Here is a 21,648-nt window from a genome sequence, read left to right on the forward strand (position 1 = left end):
TCCAGCAGTTACATGAAGGCATAGGTTTAGAACAGCATCAGAAGAAATTAGTGGAATCATTGTCAGTACTACTCCCCCCTCTCTCCCCCTTCCTCTTCCTTGTGTTCTCCCATCAAAATACACTGGAAATACAGCAAAGGTTTAGCTTTTACAGTTATTAGACATGGTCTAAGTAAGCCAGTATTAAGTATGGTACTTTTAGGAAGACAGTTCCTGTTCACACCTTATCCTTTATCCTACCCTGATTTTGAAATTGTTGTCTAAATTTTTCAAATGGATTATTACCATTTCAGAAATGCACACCTGACAGAGCAGCTCACAAAAGTAAATGTGTATTGAATATTTAACTTGAATAATTTAATATTTAAAACTGAAGTCCTTCTGGGTGTAACTTGCGGATCCAAGGCCTAAATCTGTGTTTATGTAGGTGATATGGTTCCCCAGATTTACTTCTGACAAATACTGATGTGAATGACAACAGAATGAAATTCTTAGGAAATCATTTATTCACCTGCACACCAGACATGTTACCATTCCGTTCTAAGAGCCAGGGATTATGATGGTATTTAACTTACTTTGTGCTAAAACCCACAATAGGTTTTCTACTGACAAGTTTTCTACTGACAAGTATCATGTTACAATACATACATTTTGTGTTCATATTGATAATTGTATCCTATTGTAATATGGCAGCACTACCCCCTTCACAGGGCTGTGGCTGAGTGATGTGAGTGAATATAAAGCAGACTTCCCTGGTATACATGGTTTTGCACTGACTCAAAAGCAAGGTAAGTCATCTGGATCTCAATTCTGCAGTCTTCAAAATAAAGTGCTAGCTGAATCTAGACATTTTCTGTAGACTGGAAATACTCTAAGAAAGCAGGCACTCTAGAGAATTAACTAACTCCACTTCTGAAACACGCATATGCGTGTAGAATCTATATATTTGCTGGTACACTAACCTCACAGTTTTAATGCTGAGGATTAATATATGTACACTAAATTCCATACACATGGATACAGAGGTATCTCATATGGTTGTGTTAAGGTAGTATTATCACTTCCATATTCCTAGTTTAATTTCTGATTTTTCGCATTTTCTAATATCAAATATGTGATGAAGGCCTCTAAGTTTTTGCTTACCTACTGTATCTAACTTGTATGGTTTGGGGCTCACAATACATAAGACAGTCTGAAAAAAAAACATCATCATGTCTCAGAATGGCACACATTAACTTTTCTTAATTGGTTCAAAGTAATTACCACTTACTGAGTAAAAATAGAAAACTAAACCAAATCTGCAACAAAAAAGGTAACAGGACTAAACTAAAAACATAAACCAGGAGTAACTTGCCAAAACCACATAACATGAAGAAAAGCTTCTGCTAGTATGCCAGAACAGTGACACCTGGTGGGGGTTTTTACAGAAGCGAGTTTACAGATGGACACACAGCAAAATACTCCGCAATGTTGCGTTAATTAAAAGAAATGCTACTTCAATAGTTTCATTCAATACATATACCATTAATAACGTTTAGTAGAAATTACACTTTATTGCTTTTATAATGAGGAATGAAAAAAAAAAGGCAGATAAATAACTAGTAAGAAAAACTTTCAAAACAAAATCAATGGAGTGGATTATAGTCCAAATAGCTCTGCAGCAATTTCCTCTGCTCTCCCAGGAAGTAGATTTATCACTTAAATATCACTCATTGAATATTATAATTGCATAAGGGAGAAGTTATAAGATACTAAACACGGATTAATGTTGTAAAGGCATAAAGTCCAACATAAAAATAACATCCACATTAAGTGTTTTTTTTTTTTTGTTAAACACAAATATTTAATAAAGCATGGGTAATCATACTGATCTTCTCCACTAATTAATAGACTATGCTGAATTTGTTATATGTACTTCTTGAGAAAGCAAGATTATGTCACAATGGGAAACTAAAATAATATAACCTACTTTCCAGCACAGCACACAAGATTTGGACCCTTTGGACTGTATCAGATTAGAGCATATAAGTTTCTGGAACAAATCTTCAACTGCTGTAAAATGTCATAACTCAGCAAAGATACACAACTCTGACAATTTACAACATGCGAAACCTTTTTTTTTTTTCTAACATGTTTGCACCCAAACTGAGTTATAAAAACATAACATTTACAACTTGGAAGATGACAGATTTTCCTATCACAATGCTCATGTGTTCATCTTATTTCATTTTACCTGAGTAACCTAAGTAAACAGATTACAAGGCAATTTAAATATATTAGCTAATACAAGGTTTACTGGACTTCTCATATATAGAAATGTACTTTAACACTATTTGCAGTTTTACAAATACAAAATGAATAAGAATTTTAAAACATATTTACTGAGCAGCTATGTCTTTGACATCTGTACAGATCAACAGGTACTGTGGAATTATGTACAGAATGTATCATTTAATTTTTTAAACTGCTTTTGTGCAACCTGGCTTTAATGTGCATTTAAAGAACTGCTGTCAACATCACTGATCTGTAATGCTTACTGGTGCCAGAACTCAAGAGTACAGAAAAGGACAACAGCTCCTAAAATAATACTGTGCTATGCAGACACCTGTACATAATTCAAATAGTGCATATTAATCAATGCTTGATGACAAATAAAATTCAGCTGCTAATAAAGATGACATTTACAGGTATTAGGTTCGTTGTAGTAAGTATGAATGAACGAACTTTTCCATACATAAACATTAAAGGAAAAGACTTGAACTAGGAAGTTATGTAATCATTGAAGCTTTCAATTCAACTTGCAGAAGATTAATACAGCAGGAAAAAATCCTTTACAGTAGCAATGAAATCATTCAGAAGCATTGTCAAATCAAATGTAATTCAGTTTTATTTTACAATGAGCAATTGAAACTGAAATAAAAGAACATAAGGAAAATTTAGTTTATTTCTGATAGTCTTGTTAGTGTACTTCTGTGTTATGTACCTGTCAGATGTTTCCCTTTCTTTTTGTGCTCTATTCACTTGATCACTTTTGATTTTTAACTTCTTTAGTCCAACATAAATCCATAGACACTAAAGCACAGTGAATGTGCGATTTGCAGACTGGTGTGAGTGAAAAACCATAGGAATATAATTACTTTTACGAGGTAAGCTTGGAGTAACTTGGAGGAGAAAATTTGCGCTTCAAGTACTTGAGAATGTAAAGTGGAAGACAGCTTACAACAGTGATTGCTGACACTTTCCACAGGAAGGTCACAGTTGTGATAAAGGCAACATCTGCAGAAATAAACAGGGAAAATAAATAATGGCAGCTGATAACATGGAAGCTGGAACTTTCATAGTGTAAAGTCAATAAAACTCTCTTAATTGTTTGCTTATGCTATTGTTTAAAAACAGGCAAAATAAATAAAAAAATATAAAGCTATAAAACAACACAGAGCAAGTTAACCTCAACATTTAATTTTTGCCAACTATTTTCTTCAAATAGGAGCTGATGAGTCCCTTTATGCTCCTTACACTGTTTTGCAGAACAAAGTAATTTTAGGGGATGTCAGTTTAATAGCAAGACTTTCTCATATTAAAAAGTTAAGTCACCTTACCCTTATTTTTCTACTGCTATGAAATATTTATACAAGTTCCTAACCAGTTCTGCTACTTTTTTGGATCCTTTATTCCATATTCAGATTTTTTTTTCTGAAATAGGCACAACAACTAGACCAAAAGATTCTTAAAACTTTAGAGATTAAATTACAGCCCAAAAATGTAGAGAGAAAGCAATGTAGTTATATTGCCACAAGCCACAGTCAAATATTTTCTGTGACAAACATTAACAAGAATGGTGACACCCTACACTTGCTACTGAAGTTTTTGACTACAGTTTGCAATGGTTAAGTTGTACTCTAGAATCATGGAAAGATCTGAGACCAACCCCCCAACCAGGAAATCTTCAAGAAAAGTTAAACTTCACCTACCTAAGAAAGCTCCAAAAGACACTCTGCCTATACCTGTTTCACAAAGGGGGAGAATGAAAATGAAGGGATAGATTTACAGAAAATATGCAATTTACGTGAAAAAAAGAAAAACAGACAAAAGATTAGCTACAAAAAAGGAAATGAAAAAGATATTAGTAGCATTAACTGGAATACTACTGCTTTTCATATGACAACTGAAAGATTTTAAACAGCAATTAATACATTTTGAAAATAGATTATTTGGTTATGTTTTGAGGCTGTAAATAGCTAGACGGTTTCTTATTTTGCTTCATTCAACTTCAAAGTACAATCTACTTTATAAGCAAGGTGATTAGAACTGTTTTAGATGTGAACAAAAATTCTCTTCAGAAAGGTGCAGCAAAAGAAATGCTTTACTGCTCCAACTATAGTCATTTAAAAATACTTTGTATATTAGATTCCAATGTATAAACTTCGTAGATAGTTTTAACCTGCTTAGGCATACTAAATGCCAATGTAACACATCATAGAGACATGTCTAATGAAACCATTGTATGTGATTTACTCAGAAAACTAAAAACTGATTTAATTCTGCGAGTGAGAGTTGCAGAGCAGTATCAAATATTTTTGTTTTCCTAAGTTGAGTACCCTGTCTTACTCATGATATCATTCCTTTGGAAGCAGGTGATTGTTATAAGTAATATTATTGAAATAAACAGTTTATTTGCCTGTAGAGTCAAGCACTATTGGACTGGATTGTTTTCCCAGACACATTAAAGTTATTCTTTACCCTGCACTATAAACCATCACTTAGGTTTATACTACACTTTATGAACCAAAAGAGATGCTCTCTCCCCTAAGTAAGAGGAAAAGTGCTAAGCAGAAGTGACTGCTTCTGAAATTGAAATGCATTTTTTCAGGTTAACTGATGAATAATACACACTAAAATACATCTCTAGGAAAGCTCATGAAATTGCAGCTTTTTCTGTACCCTTAAAATATTCATAGAATCATAGAATCATAGAATATCCCGAGTTGGAAGGGACCCATGAGGATCATCAAGTCCAACTCCTGGCACCACACAGGTCTGCCCAAAAGTTTAGACCATGTGACTAAGTGCACAGTCCAATCTCTTCTTAAATTCAGACAGGCTTGGTGCAGTGACTACTTCCCTGGGGAGCCTGTTCCAGTGTGCGACCACCCTCTTGGTAAAGAACCTCTTCCTGATGTCCAGCCCAAAATTCCCCTGCCTCAGCTTCACACCGTTCCCACGAGTCCTGTCACTGGTGATAACAGAGAATAGGTCATCTGCCTCTCCACTCCCTCTCGCGAGGAAGTTGTAGAATGCGATGAGGTCCCCCCTCAGCCTCCTCTTCTCCAGGCTGAACAGGCCCAGTGACCTCAGCCGCTCCTCATACGTCTTACCCTCTAGGCCCTTCACCATCTTTGTCGCCCTCCTCTGGACACTCTCCAGCAGTTTAATGTCCTTTTCGTACTGTGGTGCCCAGAACTGCACACAGTACTCGAGGTGAGGCCGCACCAGTGCAGAGTAGAGCGGGACAATCACTTCCCTCGACCGACTAGCGATGCCGTGCTTGATGCACCCCAGGATACGGTTGGCCCTCCTGGCTGCCAGGGCACACTGCTGGCTCATATTCAACTTGCTGTCAACCACAACCCCCAGATCCCTCTCTGCGGGGCTGCTCTCCACTTGCTTTTGTTAAACTTCATGTGGTTGGTGATCGCCCAGCTCTCCAGTCTGTCCAGATCTCTGTGCAAGGCCTTTCCACCCTCAACGGAGTCAACAACTCCTCCAAGTTTAGTGTCATCAGCAAATTTTCTCAAAGCACCTTCTAGTCCTACATCCAAATCGTTTATAAAAACATTGAAGAGGACTGGCCCTAAAATGGAGCCTTGAGGGACCCCACTAGTGACCATCCGCCAGCCAGATGTGGCCCCATTTACCACAGCCCTTTGAGCCCTGCCCGTCAGCCAATTGCTCACCCATCGTATGATGTTTTTGTTTAGTTGTATGCTGGACACTTTGTCCAGTAGGATCCTATGGGAAACCGTGTCAAAAGCTTTACTGAAATCCAAAAAATCCCGTCAGCTGTTTTCCCTTGATCGACTAGATGGGTGATCTTATCATAAAAGGAAATCAAATTTGTTAGGCAGGACCTACCCCTCATGAACCCATGTTGGCTGGGACCAATGACTGCATTGTCCCCCAGGTGCGCTTCAATAACTTCAAGGATCATCTTCTCCATAATTTTACCAGGCACTGACGTGAGACTGACAGGCCTGTAGTTGCCAGGGTCTTCTTTCTTACCCTTCTTGAAAATTGGCACAACATTTGCCAGCTTCCAGTCCAATGGGACCTCACCAGATTCCCAAGATTGTTGAAAAATAATTGAGAGAGGTCCTGCGATGACGTCTGCCAGCTCTTTAAGCACCCTGGGATGAATCCCATCTGGACCCATGGACTTGTATGGATCCAGGTGGAGCAGCAAATCCCGCACACATTCAGGGTCGGTTGGGAGTTTGTCATTCCCACCGTCATGGTCCTCCAGCTCAGGGTACCCTGGGTCCCGAAGCCCATCATCAGTGTTGAAGACAGCGGCGAAGAAGGCGTTAAACATCTCTGCTTTGCCTATGTCATTGTCTGTGAGGAGACCCTCCCCATCTAGTAGCGGACCTATGTTTTCTTTGGTTCTCCTTTTTCTGTTCGCATATCTAAAAAAACCTTTTTTATTGTCTCCCACAGACATGGCCAGCTTCAACTCTAGTTGGGCTTTGGCCACACGAATTTTCTCCCTACAAACACGAACAGCATCCCTATATTCCTTCCTTGTCGCCTGACCCTCCTTCCAGCAGCCGTACACTTTCTTTTTTCGCCTTTGCTCCAGTAGAAGATCCCTGGTCAGCCAGGCCGGCCTTCTGCCCCGCTTGCCTTAAAATATTCATCAGTGAAGATGAAACATACAAAAGTTAAGACCAAAGGCTACAGGAAGCCATACAACCATTTACTTACTCATTTGCTTACACTCGTCTAGCAAACACAGAGATAGTAAAGTACTCCCCTTTACACCAGAGTTTACAAGAAACAAAGCACCTACATTTTTTTTTAAAACATCTATGAACACCACCCTAAGGGTGTTTCTCAATGAAAAATACCAGCAAAGGATTGAAGGTCTGGCTGCCACCAATACAGACAACTTAAAAAGGTGAAGCAGCAAATCCTGCTTTATGAAGTTCCTGTAAGTTTGGAACAAAGAGCTTGTACCTGTATACATTCTTGCTCATTCATTTACCATCTAGCTAGAGAAACTCGGGAATCAACCCAATAATCTCTATTAAAGAGCCTGTGTACTAGTGTCAGAGAAAAGAAAAAGGTATTCTGGAAAACCTAAAATAGTGTATAATATAAGTATCAAGTGCAGCAAGATTGCTTGTTCATTAAAATTTGACTTTTGATAAATCTGGGAAGTTAACAGAACAGTTGAGACAGGCAGCAAAGCATTCACTCATTAAAAAGTAACTATATAATATAACTACACTACTCTAGTGTTAAACACCTGGGACATAAGAGAGTGAAATCAGAATTTAGAACACTAGAAACTACAATATAACACATCGAATTCTGATATAGGAAGTAACAAGTGAAGAAGGGAACTTCTTACTCAATAGCTCCTGAAAAACAGGAAGGTGGAGCTGGATTCTACTCCTTGTGTGGTATAATCAAAACCGTCACATATATTTCTGCAAGTTACATCTGTAAAACCACACTAAGAGATAGTATTTTTTTTTTTTACTGAAGTGTAATTTGATATAAAAAGAAATATGTGCTATTTTGATGCTCAGATCCTTGACTGTTAAGATTTGCATCCTCTCCTTTCAACTTGTGAATTATGAATAATTAGAACCATAAGACACAGTATGGCATACAGTAATATAAAACAAAGTAAGCTTAATGTAAGCTTATATTATATAATTAGGAAACATGATGATTCTTACATAAAGTATCTTAAAAACCTTCTACCTCACTCTCTAGTTTAGAAATACTTCAGCAGGGGGGTTGGACCCGATGATCTTTCGAGGTCCCTTCCAACCCCTTCAATTCTGTGATTCTGTGATTCTTCAGTTGTATCTAATAAGATAAAAAGTAATTCACCAGTTCGGTGAAAGATACTGATTTTATCAAATCACATCCATTTCAATAGTGCAAATCTCAAAGCTAATTTAAGTTGAGCAGTTTGGATTGTCACTGGAAGATCAAATCAAGGAGGTGAAAAGCACGTGTGGTTCCAGTAAAGTTTATCATGCAGATAAATCATAATAACAGGAAAAAAATTGTAAGCCTCTATGAGAACAGGGTAAGAGAATATTTTAAATCAACATAAAGTATGTTCAATTTCAACTCATATTTTCTATGGAGAATGCTCTATTTTACAAAGTGTAACATCACTCAACAAAAAATGAGAAAAAAACATTACAAACAGTATGCTACAAAGCACAGTTATTTGCTAAAATATTTGTAACATTACTCACCAAAGTATTCATTTAGAAATGCAAGAGAGGCCACATAGCAGCCAAGACTGAGGAATTCAGCCACCACCATTAACCAGTGCCATGTTCGTATGGTCAGTGCAACCATCAAGAGCTCTGTCAAGATTAGGGCAGTGAAGGAAATGGCAACGACGTGTACAAATTCAGATTCAAAAAGCAGCAGGGCTCCATACATCAGAATACCACCTGGGAAAGGCACACAAAGTTAACAAAACTCCACAATGAAATTTCAGTGTACCATCTTTTACAAATGCACACTGAACATTTTATTGCTTATTACAAAAGTTTCTTAACATTTTTTTCAATAAGGTAACAAGATTAATCTTTATAAAAAGAGAAGTGTTTTACTGTACTTTGTGCATGTGAAATAAAACAATCAAAAGTAAAGCAGTAAAGAAATAAAACTGTTAGAAAATTAAACACCTTTCAGAGCAATATATCTGATGAACTGTTAATTAACCTCATTTTGTCTAGTGCTATAAATGAGAGATTGTTGAAAGTGTAATTAATTTTAACTGATTACATAATTCAGATTTCTTCAACAGTACTTCTGTCATTCCATGAAAGAGAACTACTGTGTAAGTATATGCAATGTGATAAGCACTCATTAAAATTTTTCTGGATTAGCATTTAATTAAAACCATGTCCTTTTTTAGGTGACATGCATCAATAAAACTACCAATCTATGCCATGTTTTGAATGGTCCTGGCATGCTACAGGAATATCGATTTACGAGATAAACAGAAAGCAATATATATAACTGCTGATGAAATGTTAAGCTTTGGGAATTCAATCTGCTGCTGAAAAACAATACTGTTAATAGCAGACAAAAATTTCTCAGTTCAGTAAAGTCATGACGCTCTCCTACCTTGGTAAATACTGATTAAAACCCAGATGAGGAAGGTCTTAAATGACAAAGATCTCCCCTAAGGGAAACAAGTGAGAGGACAGTTAAACAGTACTTTAAAAAAATCTACTCATTTCATATATCTTAATAGTTAAGCACTACAGAGACATTTTGCAAGTATAATAAGCAGTCCTTGAAGTGATATAGGCTAAAAAGCTTCTACTTGTTTTTATGTTTCTTCATTGCAAAAGCATATAGAAACTGCACAAAGTCAAAATCAAGGAGCAGGACAGTTAAGGTCCTAAATAGCAAATATACACCTTAGCTTGCAATGCTGTGGCTTGTTTTCAGAAGAATAATTACAGTGAAATAATTATTTTTTAAGGCTTTTATGTTATTTCAAAAGTATTCTTCAAGAAAAAGAGCATTCTGTGCCTACTGACCTAAACCTCAAACAAAAGGGTAAGTTACTACTAGTCACTTCAAAATGTTGGATAAACTATTTGCAGTCATGGAAAAAACATGACTATTTTAAGTATTATTTAAGCAAAGATTACCAAATATATTTTTAATCTTGTGATATTAAATGTTATAGTTTGAATCACATGCATCAATCAAACAATAAATGCTGTATGTGCTCAAGAGTTGCATTCTGTGAGTACTGATGAAATATGTTAGAACTACAAAGTTAAAAGGATAAGAAGTTGGCCTTTTACCACAAAAGCGTGATCACTAGAATAGGCAAGAATCAGCACTTTACAGGGAAATGTATGTGTTTCACTGTTGTAGAAACAGATGAATTAACTCATTCCATTATTTCAGTAGAGGCTAAAACATTTTCTTGTAAACACAGAGTTTATTGGAAGGTGCTGAAGGCATTTTCATAAATCTGTATACAGTCTAGAATGTTGGAGACAGACTAACATACAGGAAAAAATTCTAGTATAAGCAACATGAAATACTAGATTTTGTTTTTCCTATGAGTGCCTACTCATTTTCCTTTGAGTACTGGACACAGATTCCACTTTAGACCATAGCTCCCAATTAGCAAGATTTCTGAAATAAAAATAAGCTTGAGTTCTGATTCAACTTTATGAAACTAGAAGGGGGTAAATCACTCCCGAGCCTCTAGCAAATGCTGCACAACAGGCACTGAATAATTTTCAGATGGAAGTGGGGAGCCCTCTTACTTACATTATCATAGAATGGGTTGAGTTGAAGGAACCTTAAAGATCATCATCTAGCTCCTCTGCCCCCCTACGTCCACCATGTGCATGGACACCTTCCACTAGATGAGGTTGCTCAAAGCCCCATCCAACCTGGCCTTAAACACTTCCAGGGCAGGGACATTCTCAACTTCTCTGGGCAACCTGTTTCTGTGCCTCATCGCTCTCTGAGTAAAGAGTTTCTTCATCTAATCTAAATCTACCCTCTTTTAGCTCATTTAGTTTAAAACCATTACCCCTTGTGCTATCACTACACCCCCTGACAAAGAGTCTTTCCCCATATTTCTTGTTGGTCCCCTTTAAGTATTTGAAGGCTGCTATAAGGTTTCCCTGGAGCCTTCTCTTCTCCAGACTGAAAAACCCCAGCTCCCTCAGACTGTCTTCATAGAAGAGGTGCTCCGGCCCTCTGATCATCTTTGAGGCCTTCCGCTGGATTTACTCTACTAGGTCCACGTCTCTCTTGTGCTGAGGGCCCCAGAGCTGAACACAGTACTCCAGGTAGGGTCTCATGAGAGCAGAGTAGAGAGGGAGAATCAAATCCCTCAACCTGCTGGCCATGCTTCTTTAGACGCAGCCCAGGATACAATCGTCTTTCTGGGCTGCAAGTGCACATTACTAGCTCACGTCAAGCTTTTCATCCACCAGTACCCCCATGTCCTTCTCCACTGGGCTGCTCTCAATCTACTTATTGCCCAGCCTGTATTCATGCTTGGGAACAACCTGACCCGGGTGCAGGACCTTGCACTTGGCCTTGTTAAACTTCATGAGCTTCACACAAGCCCACCTCCCAAGCCTGTCAAGTTCTCTCTGGATGGCATTCCTTCCCTCCAGTGTGTCAACTGTACCATGCAGCTTGGTGTTGCCCGCAAACTTGCTGAGTGTGCACTCAATGCCACTGTCCATGTCACCAACAAAGATGTTGAATACTGCTGGTCCCAACAGAGACCCCCCTGAGGGACACCACTCGTCACTATCTCCAGCCCTGGACTCTAGCCATTGACTGCAACTCTGAGTATGACCACCCAGCCAATTCCTTATCCATCAAGCGTTCCATCCGTCAAATCCATCCCTCTCCAATTCGGAGACATGGATGTTGTGCAGGACAGTGTCAAATGCTTTGCACAAGTCCAGCTACATGACGTCAGTTGCTCTTACCTTATCCACCAAGGCTGTAACCCCATTGTAGAAGGCCATCAGATTTATCAGGCATGATTTGCCCTTAGTGAAGTCATGTTGGCTGTCACCAATCTGTTGGATGCCACCTATCTGTTCTCTGTGAGCCTAAGCATAAAACAGGACCCATGACCTTGCTGGGTACATAGTGACTGGCCTGTAGTTCCCCATGTCTTCCTCTTTTCTCTTTTAAAAATGGGGGTTATGTTTCCCCTTTTCCAGAGGAAAAAATTTGTACTTCCTTTCAAGCGTTCATCTGCTATTCTAGCATCAATAGGAGCTACAGTAACAGGAATGCTGAATCGCTGTTTGCTCCATGGTACGTGTACACACCTGTCCCTGAACCTTGCTAATTTTCTCTTGTTCTTGCAACAGAGGAAGAATCTGTCCATGAGTTATGCCAACACATCTTAACCTTAAAATCCTAAAAGCCTTTTAACCATTAGCACATCTCAGAGAAGAAACCAATTCCTAGGAATACAGTTCTAGTCCACATCAACACGTATTTCAGTAATGCTAGCTGAACAGCCTTAGTTGAGATTTGCATTTAGAGTCCAGAATTTCAGAAGTAATGTGCAGAAATAGATACGCTCCTCAGCGTCATGACTACGGCAGTGTGGAACCAGATGATCTTTAAGGTCCCTTCCAACCCAAACCATTCAATGATTCTATGATAATAAACGCTCACAGTAAGATTGCCTTATAATGGTGAAGTCAAATGTAGTATTAGTAAAGTACATAACTTCCTGTACTACTTATCCATAATTGTTCCCGACCATCATCTATCTGCCTGAACGTACTGCAAACCCAGTTTCTCCGTGTTCTCATTTTATTTTCCTTGAGAGAATTATTTGGGTTCTCTTTTTTAAAATATTTTGAAGTACAACATAAGCTGTGAAAGCCAGTGATTCATCATCTCTAAGAACTGTCATTTAAGTTAAACAAAAAGCTAGTCTGTACATCTACACATCTTGAGCAGTTTCAGATTACAGGTTACCTTCTTTCTCTCTGTAAGAATTTAGTTTTTGCACACCTGAGATTTCAACGGTTATTCACACATGAGCACTGAGAACATTCATACCTTTGTGAGATCCTTATAAAGTTCTGGATACAGCAATGCCATTTCTGGCTTCACATCCTGATCCAATACTAAAGAGAAGACTGGAAACATGGTATATATGGTTGCATACCTATATGAAAGGAAAGCACAGACTGACATTTTTGTATCATGATTTTAAATTAATCTATTGAGTTCAATTACTCTTTTAACGTAAATGAAGTTAAACTGGTTATTCTACCCAGTACTCAGGAAACTTACTAATGCAGCTTTACAACGGCTGGTTGAGTCACCATCCCTGGAGGTGGTCTTCAAGAAATAGGCAGATTTGTAACTTAGTAGCATGGTTTCGTGGTGGACTTCAACACTAGGTTTAAAGTTGGACTAGATGATCTTAAGAGGTCTTTTCCAACCTGAATGATTCTATTATTCTATTGTCCAAATGCAACCTGGTCTTAGGCTTCTGACAGCTGACATTTGTGAGAAGTTACAGAGACATTATATATCTAGAAATAATAATCAGATGTCTTTTGTCCACGTATATCACCCAAATGTATTGTCTGCTACCATATTTACTATGTATTTGCATTTTGACAACCAGTTAAAAGAGCTGGCATTGAAACTCATCCACAGAGGATGAAAAATAAAGAAAAAAACAAGTGCTGTTTCCCTGACATTACAGTAAAGGTAGGAGAATGAACGGAAGTCTCACCAGTTCAGAAAGTGGCTTTAGATTTTAGTATGCAAGTACCAGTTGCATACTTATAGGCCACATGGTATATATTTTCATAGGGGTTAGCAGAACTATTTACAAGCATTTTGGAGAGGTTTACTGTTTCCTTCTGCAGTGTCTGGTGAAATCAGACCTTGATTTGGCTACAATTTGAGTTACTACTGTTTAAATGAAATAAAACAAGAAGTATAGAAAGAAACTCTTAGGACAAGAGGGGCAGAGAACAGTGAGAAACATGAATATATCCATATACCTCAGCTGAATGACTTGGGGGAGCTATATTTCTAAAGCAGCTTTTGCAACAAGACCAGGGTACTCCAAATTCTGCATGCATGATCCAGAATGGAAATCTATGTAGTGGACTTGGTGCACTTTCAGAGGAAATTTCAGTCAGTAGCTTCAGCTCCATTTTTTAACAGATGAATCTGTGATTCTCACTGAGGCTTGTATAGCAATTTGTGTAACAGCTAAAACTGGTTTGTGAGATTTCCTCTATCATTTTCACCCTATATGTCAAAAAAGCTATATGATTTTCTTCTTCTAAGGCAATGGCAGATTGCCCTCTTTAGAGAATCTCCCCAGTCATGTAGCGGATATAAATGCGCATCCAACCTAGTTGAGTGTTCATTTGTAGGCTCATTCCAGGTATCGTTAGCATACCAATGATAAATGTATGAAAAATGGTCCAGTCACCAACTACATGATGTTACATAACAAGTGTTTGTCCGTAATTATTAACATATACCACAACTGTTGGTTTGAACTTACCCTACCATTAGGAATCCTTGGTACAAGGGAACAGATGCAAAATAGAAGACTGATGAAAATACAGCCTACAAAAAGACAACAATTACATATATTTAATATAATTCTGTATATGAAACATTACAATAAAGAAAAAAACATTACTGCTTAAGGTTTTGTGACATTTCAAAGAGTGTGCTTAACTATTCTGAAAACAAAGTTTCAAATACCTGCATAGTTGAAATAATAAGGCCTCGGTGCATGACAAATTGACCAAGTGCTGCTGATCTTTTGTAACTGTTTCGGCCATGTACCATCAGCAGCCTTCCTATGTGCTTAAACTGTGTGATAGAAAAGTCAGCTGCTAGGGAAGCTTGTTTTCCCTCCTAGAACAAAAAAAGATTAAAAATATGAAACCCACTGTAGAACATATGTTTCAAATTTCAAAATTCTAAATTATAATTCATTTCACAAGTCAAATTTACTACTGCTTCAGAAATCAACTCTACAGCATGACACAAAGGACAGCTTTTTAGTGCGCATTTTAAAAAAAATGCAGTGGCTGTAACAAGTATGTTTAACTGCCTATCTTGCATCTTTCACGTAAATGCATATATACACAGAAATAACTAGTGTTTTCTGCTTTTCTTGCTCCTTATATTTAAAAAGATAAAGCAGAGAACACAGAAGCAGAGAAAGTATTATTTCAAAGACTGAGCATCTTTTTTATTATCTTACAGCAGACTTAAATTTGAAATATTCAATTTAATATTGTTTAAGAATCATGTTATATTTGAGAATTGACCTGGTAGCATTACCTTGCCTTCAATTCCAATTCCACAGTCGGCTGCTTGGATCATGCTGACATCATTTCCTCCATCACCTGGAAAATGTCACTGCAATATTCAGCACTTCAGAGGTTTTACTCTCCTGGCCTTAAAGTATTTTAGGAATCTCCTAATATACCTTTAAATTCTTACAGTTAATCTATGGATTATGATTAATAACTTCAGCAATCAAGACTTCTTCCTGTGGAGTAAGGAAAAAACCCACACCTTTCTCACGGAATGACATTTTCTGCTACAACTGTGTAAATACCTGGCTGTTGATAAAGAAATCTCTTTGGTTTTGTTTCTCAATGGTGCCATCTACTGCGTAAGTTTATTACAGATTTTAGCTACTGCAATGGAAAATAGTGTCAACAGTTACCTATTGCACAGGTGCGTTTTCCAGTGTGATGCTGTAACAGTTTCACAATATGGGCTTTTTGAGTGGGAGAACATCGACAGCACACTACGGCAGGACACTGGCAAGCCAACTCTACAAATTCATGCTCATAGTATTTCAGACAAACCTAAGAGAAAAATACACTCACATTTATTTTTAAATAATACATGTGCTCCAACACAAACACAGAGTATGAAGATTTCTTTTATGAGGTTCTGCTTAAACAACATCCCTCTGGGAGCAAAAGCCACTGTCCCCTGACTGCAATCTACTATTTTAAACCGACATTCTCTTTCATTTGGACAGCTAATGCACTTTAGAGTTAACAAAGAGCCAGTACTATAGCACGCTATATACAAATCTCATTCTATTACTATACAGGAGTCAGAGAATCAACAAAATTTGAACATATATGCTCTTTTTACTACTGAACGAAAAACAGTAGTAACTCGAAGGATAACTTATGATATGGTCAAATATTGGAAGAAAGTTTAAGAGCATGAAGCCACTGATACTTTATAAGCTTTATAAAAATAGTTCGTATAAACGTAGTTCATAAAGTATAAATACAATTTGACAGCAACCAAACTCTTACCTCAAGTGAGTCCCCAGATATCACCAAGGCACAGTCATGCTTCCTTCTAAAGGCATTTAGTTCTAAGTGAGCCTCTCCTCGAGTAGTAACCTTTAATAAAAATCACTCACTCAAGATTTTTAAAGGAAAAAACAAAACACAAAACAACAACAAAAAACAAGGCTTTGTTTCTTCAACAAATGTTTTATTCTAATGCAATACCAATGGGATGTGACTGTAAGTCTTGAATCTCTATGGATTGAAAAAGTAATCCTCAGACAAAGAAAATCTGTGTAGTCAGACTAATCGGTTCCTCACAAAAAGTAGACTAGGGCAGAAATATTAATGAATTAATACAATTTAAATATCTTAAATTCAATCTGACCCTAGTCTTTCCATCTTGGCTGAGTTAGAGGAAAAAATAGTCCCCAAGTCAGAAAAAAAGACTTTATTAACCAGTAAAATATATTCTTAGAATAATGCAAGATGTTCATATTAGTAGTTCTTTCAGTTTGGATAAGTAAACAGAGTTCAAGAGGCACTGAAAAATGTGCTCACTAGCTTTGATCACTTTGAATCTTGCACAAGTATACAAACAGGACCAAGTGACAAAATACAAAAGAATTACATCATAGTTTTTTTTTTTTAATTTACATAACTATTGTTTCAGAGAGGCCCAGATGTCAAATGTGGGAAAACAAAACAAAACAAAAACAAACAAAAAAACAAACAAACAGAAAAACACACCAACCCCAAACCAAATGGTTCAAAGGCTACCAAATGGATTTTGGAAGGTTTTGAACTAGAACACAGAACATAAACAATTAAGTTATACACAGATTTTGAAGAGAAAGGTGTTATTTTCTTCAATAAACATCAGCTTCTTTTAGAGCTATCATGTAGGCCTAAGTTACAAGCAGAGAATAAAACCAACTCTGATTACACCTCTGATTTTGGCTCTGTCAACACTGTGCCTAAAGTTTTGATATATGTGAGTCAGAATCACATTACTTCCTACAATCACATACAGCCATACAGCCCAAAGACATTCATCCCTCTGGAGAAAAGTCTCTACCGTGCAAAATTTGGGTTACATTAAAATGCACTTACTTGCAAACAGAATAACCCATACTCATATCACAGTTCAGATTTTTTCCCCTCCTTTCCCACAATGAAACACATAAATAGAAAGCTCCTATTCTGCCAACTGTTAGGAACCAAGGATTGCACTGGTCCACAATAATCTTTCTGCATTGCAGAGATTACAAGATGTCAGCACTTGGCACACACTGAGGAGCACTAATTGTCCACTCTGTTCTACCTTCACCTAGCAGAGGTATTTTTTCTTCGTAAACTCTAGAACAATATATCAATTAATTTCATTATAAAATGAACAAGCCGAGAATGTTAAGAACATGATAGCAAGAAAAACAAAATGCATCTTTTTGGGAAGCCAAACTAGTAGGTTATTTATTCACTAATTTATAAGCAAAATAGAAGCGTTAAAGTACTAGGTATTTTCTTACATTAATCCAGGAGTTCGTTCTTTGCAGCAAATATAGTCACAGAAATAATGTTGAATGAATCTATTTTCTAACTAATTTAAAACTTTGTGTATTCTCAGTTAACACAGTTTTATGTTGATCTCTTATTACTAGTCAAGGTAATGAAAATAAAAATCTGACTCAAACTAAATAGATTATGTTCAGGAAGACAATTCGTAATGTTACAACATGGAAAGGTCAACAAAAATTGATCTGAAGTTTTATCAGAAGCATTAATAATTTAATTGCAAATAGTCTGCAGGGCCTAATTTGCCATTCTGATGCTTTATAAGAAACTACATTTACATGTAAATTATATTCATATAATTATTTTTGTAGGCGCAAGTGGTTCATTTAGAACAAACACAGACATATGTCTGATCACACAGCATCAAAAAGTCTGGAAAATCTTTATTTTTGTTTGAGCTGAGTGGAGTTGATACTATGCAAATATAACTGATATGTATAGAAACATATTCCATTTACTTTTCTAACAATTATCTTAATCAGTCTATTAAAAAAATGTACATGTTTTATTGGAAAAATCATAATAGACAAATTTTGATTTTGATTTGAACTGTGTCTATACAGGGGACTTTGGCATCAGAGTTTAATTCAGGACTAAGTCTGCTTGAGTCTAAGGAATGCTATTAACAGAAATGTCAGAACAAGCCAGAACCATATTCAGATTGCCTAAGTTCCTAGAAACTCTTTCCTACTGGCTCAATACCTCACATGGACCTCTCTTTATCATTATTTAGACATGTCTTACTATATCCATTGTGCAAGTTAAGAGTGAAAAATGCATGTAAAACCTGGCTCGCCTAAACATGCCTACAAACATTTCTGTAGCATATGAACAAATCTAAAAACAACCACCCTTAAACAGAAGCAATGCTCTGTAATTCTAAAATCCTTGAATGACGACCTAGCTTAAGTAATACTCTACTGACTGTTGCTATGACACTCTCTACAGTAACCCATCTATTTTATAACAAGTGGCCAACTAGTATTCAAACAAAACAAAATTGGTATTAGTTGTCTTTTGATGAACCCAACAAAAAAGTTGGACCTATACTTACAGGTCTGAAAATGTGAATATCCTGAGTCCTAGACACTAAGTGAGAACTTTTTGCAATGCAAGTTGCTGTCTCCAGTTTATCTCCTGTTAACATCCATATCTGCAAAATAATGTAAGAGTTAATTCTGTCAGATATTAACATGTCTGTTGTCCATATCTGAATGAAATTTTTCTCCAACCTTTTTCTGGTACCCCATAAGATCAGATTACCATGGAATATATACCGATATACATACTTTCAACAAAAATTAACGAGCAGTTTTTACTGCAGTAACACACAAAGCAAAGGTTCATCTTTAAGAATCTTTCATTCTTCTTTCCCTATCACAAAAGTCTACGTCTCAATTTACGCGAAGACAAGGGGAAACTCTGTGGCAACCCACTGGCAGTTGAACAGGCATGAAAGACCTTCCCTATGGCCCTAATGCTACCTTGATCAAAAGGCAGAGGATACAGACCCAACTACAAGAGAAATAACTACTGAAGCAGCTCAGCAAAACGATGTGACAACAGTTTGTGATCTTAGTAAGAATTTACCAAGTAACAGCCAAGCTGTCGGATGGCATATCCTGGAGGAAAAGCTACAGACCCAATACTCTGAAGAAATCCTGCCCACCGACCACAAAGAACTGGGATGAATGCATTCCTTAAAGTAGGAATAAGGCTGATGATCCATCTGTTCTTAAAATGAGACAGCTCTCTTCCTCAACCCCGTAACACCAACAAGACTGAAGAATGTCTGTATGAAATAACATTAGCCCTATACCAAATAAAAAAGACCAAGGAAGAATGACCTAAGCTTCAGAAGTTATTACCAAATAGTTACTAAGTTAACAGTTGCTATTTTATTAAACCATAAGCTTCTGTCTACCTCTGTTCCTGTACGTCTCAGGTAAGATCATTTTTGTTAGTGTCCATATTGGTCTGTGACTTGACAAAGCCCTCATTACTGCTTTCCCATCTGTAATTGAGTAATCTATAATTTTATGATTTATCTATAGTTACTGTTGTGTTCCCAGCTTACTATAATGTGGGCTGTGATTAAAGTCAGAACAATGTCAATTATCTGAAATCCTAGAACTCCATTGATAAGAAACCCTAAAAACTGTCACACTACACCTATTCGTAGCAGGACATACTGATCCAGATATCTCTTAACAGTTAGAACTGACCACATATGGAAAAAGTATCAAGAGTAAATAAGAAAATAATGTACACGAAGTACTACATACAAGTACTTTGCACTAGTTGCACTGTACTAAAGAAATGTGATGTGATCACAAGGCTTTAATCCAAATATGTATTTCTCCGATTGTACAACACTGTGCTGCCAGCAAATTCACCTGAGACCCTTTGGGAAGCTGAGATTAATTAAAAAAAAAAAAAAACAACAAAAAAAAAACAGAATCACAAAATAGCCTATTTGGGAAGGCACCTCTGGAGATTACCTACTCTGACTTCCCTGCTCAAAGAAGAGTCAACTACAGCAGGCTGTTCAGGACTATGTCAATGCAGTTTTGAACTTCCCCAAATATGGAGACTCTACAAACTCTCTGAGAAACCTGCTCCAGTGTTTGATCACCCTTATAGTATAAAGGTTGCTTCTCACATTCAAGTGGAACTTCTGTATTTCGGTTTGTGTCCATTGCCTCTTGTGCTTTCAGTAGGTACCCCTGAGAAGAGTCTGGGCTCTTCTGTAGTTCAAACAGTTCACCTTTTGATCTTGGCTGAAACTTTTTGTGAGTGCCAAGCCTGAAAACATTATCATAAGAATCTTGGGCCAAACTGATTTAGTATAAATTTCAGCTAGGACAGTTTACTGTAGGCAAACAAGAGGATAAATGACAGGGACATACATTGGTATTTTTTCTTACAAAAGTTTAAGATTAATGAAACCTGTGGTTTGCAAGAGATCTTCGAACACAGTGCCTACTTGTTTCTGCTAGATCATGCCCAGAATGCACTTAGGACTTCACATATTTCTTGTTTTGAATGAACCTTAATGTAGACAACTATAAACTGTGTCTTGTAAAAGAAAAAAACCCACAAACATTAATAAATGATAAATTGTATGTCACAACAGTATGCGTTCATTACCTTTATTCCAGCATTTCTTAGCATCTCTAGAGTTGGTCTAACATCTGCTTGCAATTGATCTTCTACTCCAGTGAGACACAGCAATTCCATTTCTCGCTCCAAACTTTCTACAACAGCAGCAACTTTCAAGTTTCTATCATGTATGCTTAACTTCGCTTGGTTATATCGACTCTGTTTGCACAAACACAAAACTACTTAGACTTGGCTGTGACTTAAAAAAAAAAAAGTAAGCATTTGGCCTATCAGTTATAATAAAAAGCTGCATTTAAATATCTTCAAAAAAGAACAAAATAAAAAGAGCGGATTTGCATCTAATCTTATATGTGCTTTTTCTGACAGGTAAACTCAAGAGAACCTTCTGAAGACCTACTATAAATTAGGCATCTCAGCATCTAAGCAGAAACTGCTCTAATCTTTGAGAACAAGTAGATTTTTTGCTCAGACTAAAGCTACGGAATTAACATTATGCTATCCTCTGGGAAAATACAATCCAGTCACTTAAATTTAAACAGTATCCTGTGCATACCTGCAGAACAATCACTAATGAATGGTAAGATCTGTAATAGTCTGCCATATCTCAACTATCAATATTTTCAATATGAGTTGTCTTCTTTACCTTATTAACAGAGTAAAAAAGATAAATGTTCCCCTTGAAGTAACTAAATAAAGCAAAACACAAGAGCTACATGAATAATATAGATCATTCTATCCCTTCATACCTCAAAATCTTGATACTGTTCCTCAGTCAGTGATTTTTTGGCAACAACCAGAGTACGCAGTCCTTCTCGAGCCATATTACCACACTAAATGGACCAAAACATATAATAAT

General features: G+C 36.9%; 1 protein-coding gene across 6 annotated transcripts in view; it reads right to left on the minus strand.

Annotated features, from left to right (window-relative positions):
• Positions 1-483: 483 nt before the first annotated feature.
• Positions 484-21,648, minus strand: part of ATP9B (ATPase phospholipid transporting 9B (putative)) — a 181,093-nt gene continuing 159,928 nt past the window's right edge. For 2 of the 6 annotated variants that reach the window (XM_035549691.2, XM_035549690.2), the window contains exons 19-31: positions 21,539-21,622; positions 20,820-20,990; positions 18,724-18,822; positions 16,119-16,208; positions 15,506-15,650; positions 15,115-15,179; positions 14,527-14,682; positions 14,321-14,385; positions 12,844-12,952; positions 9,385-9,442; positions 8,499-8,702; positions 3,972-4,004; positions 1,268-3,276 (exon numbers count right to left, since the gene is read on the minus strand). In XM_035549691.2, the coding sequence (XP_035405584.1) occupies positions 3,140-3,276; positions 3,972-4,004; positions 8,499-8,702; positions 9,385-9,442; positions 12,844-12,952; positions 14,321-14,385; positions 14,527-14,682; positions 15,115-15,179; positions 15,506-15,650; positions 16,119-16,208; positions 18,724-18,822; positions 20,820-20,990; positions 21,539-21,622 (1,416 nt within the window). In that variant the 3' untranslated portion in view covers positions 1,268-3,139. Of the gene's footprint in view, positions 3,277-3,971; positions 4,005-8,498; positions 8,703-9,384; positions 9,443-12,843; positions 12,953-14,320; positions 14,386-14,526; positions 14,683-15,114; positions 15,180-15,505; positions 15,651-16,118; positions 16,209-18,723; positions 18,823-20,819; positions 20,991-21,538; positions 21,623-21,648 lie in introns of all 6 variants that reach the window. The other 4 variants (XM_035549695.2, XM_035549692.2, XM_035549694.2 and 1 more) reach the window with 4 other exon arrangements.

This window comes from Cygnus atratus, chromosome 2, assembly GCF_013377495.2.
Source record: "Cygnus atratus isolate AKBS03 ecotype Queensland, Australia chromosome 2, CAtr_DNAZoo_HiC_assembly, whole genome shotgun sequence".
NCBI lineage: Eukaryota > Metazoa > Chordata > Aves > Anseriformes > Anatidae > Cygnus > Cygnus atratus.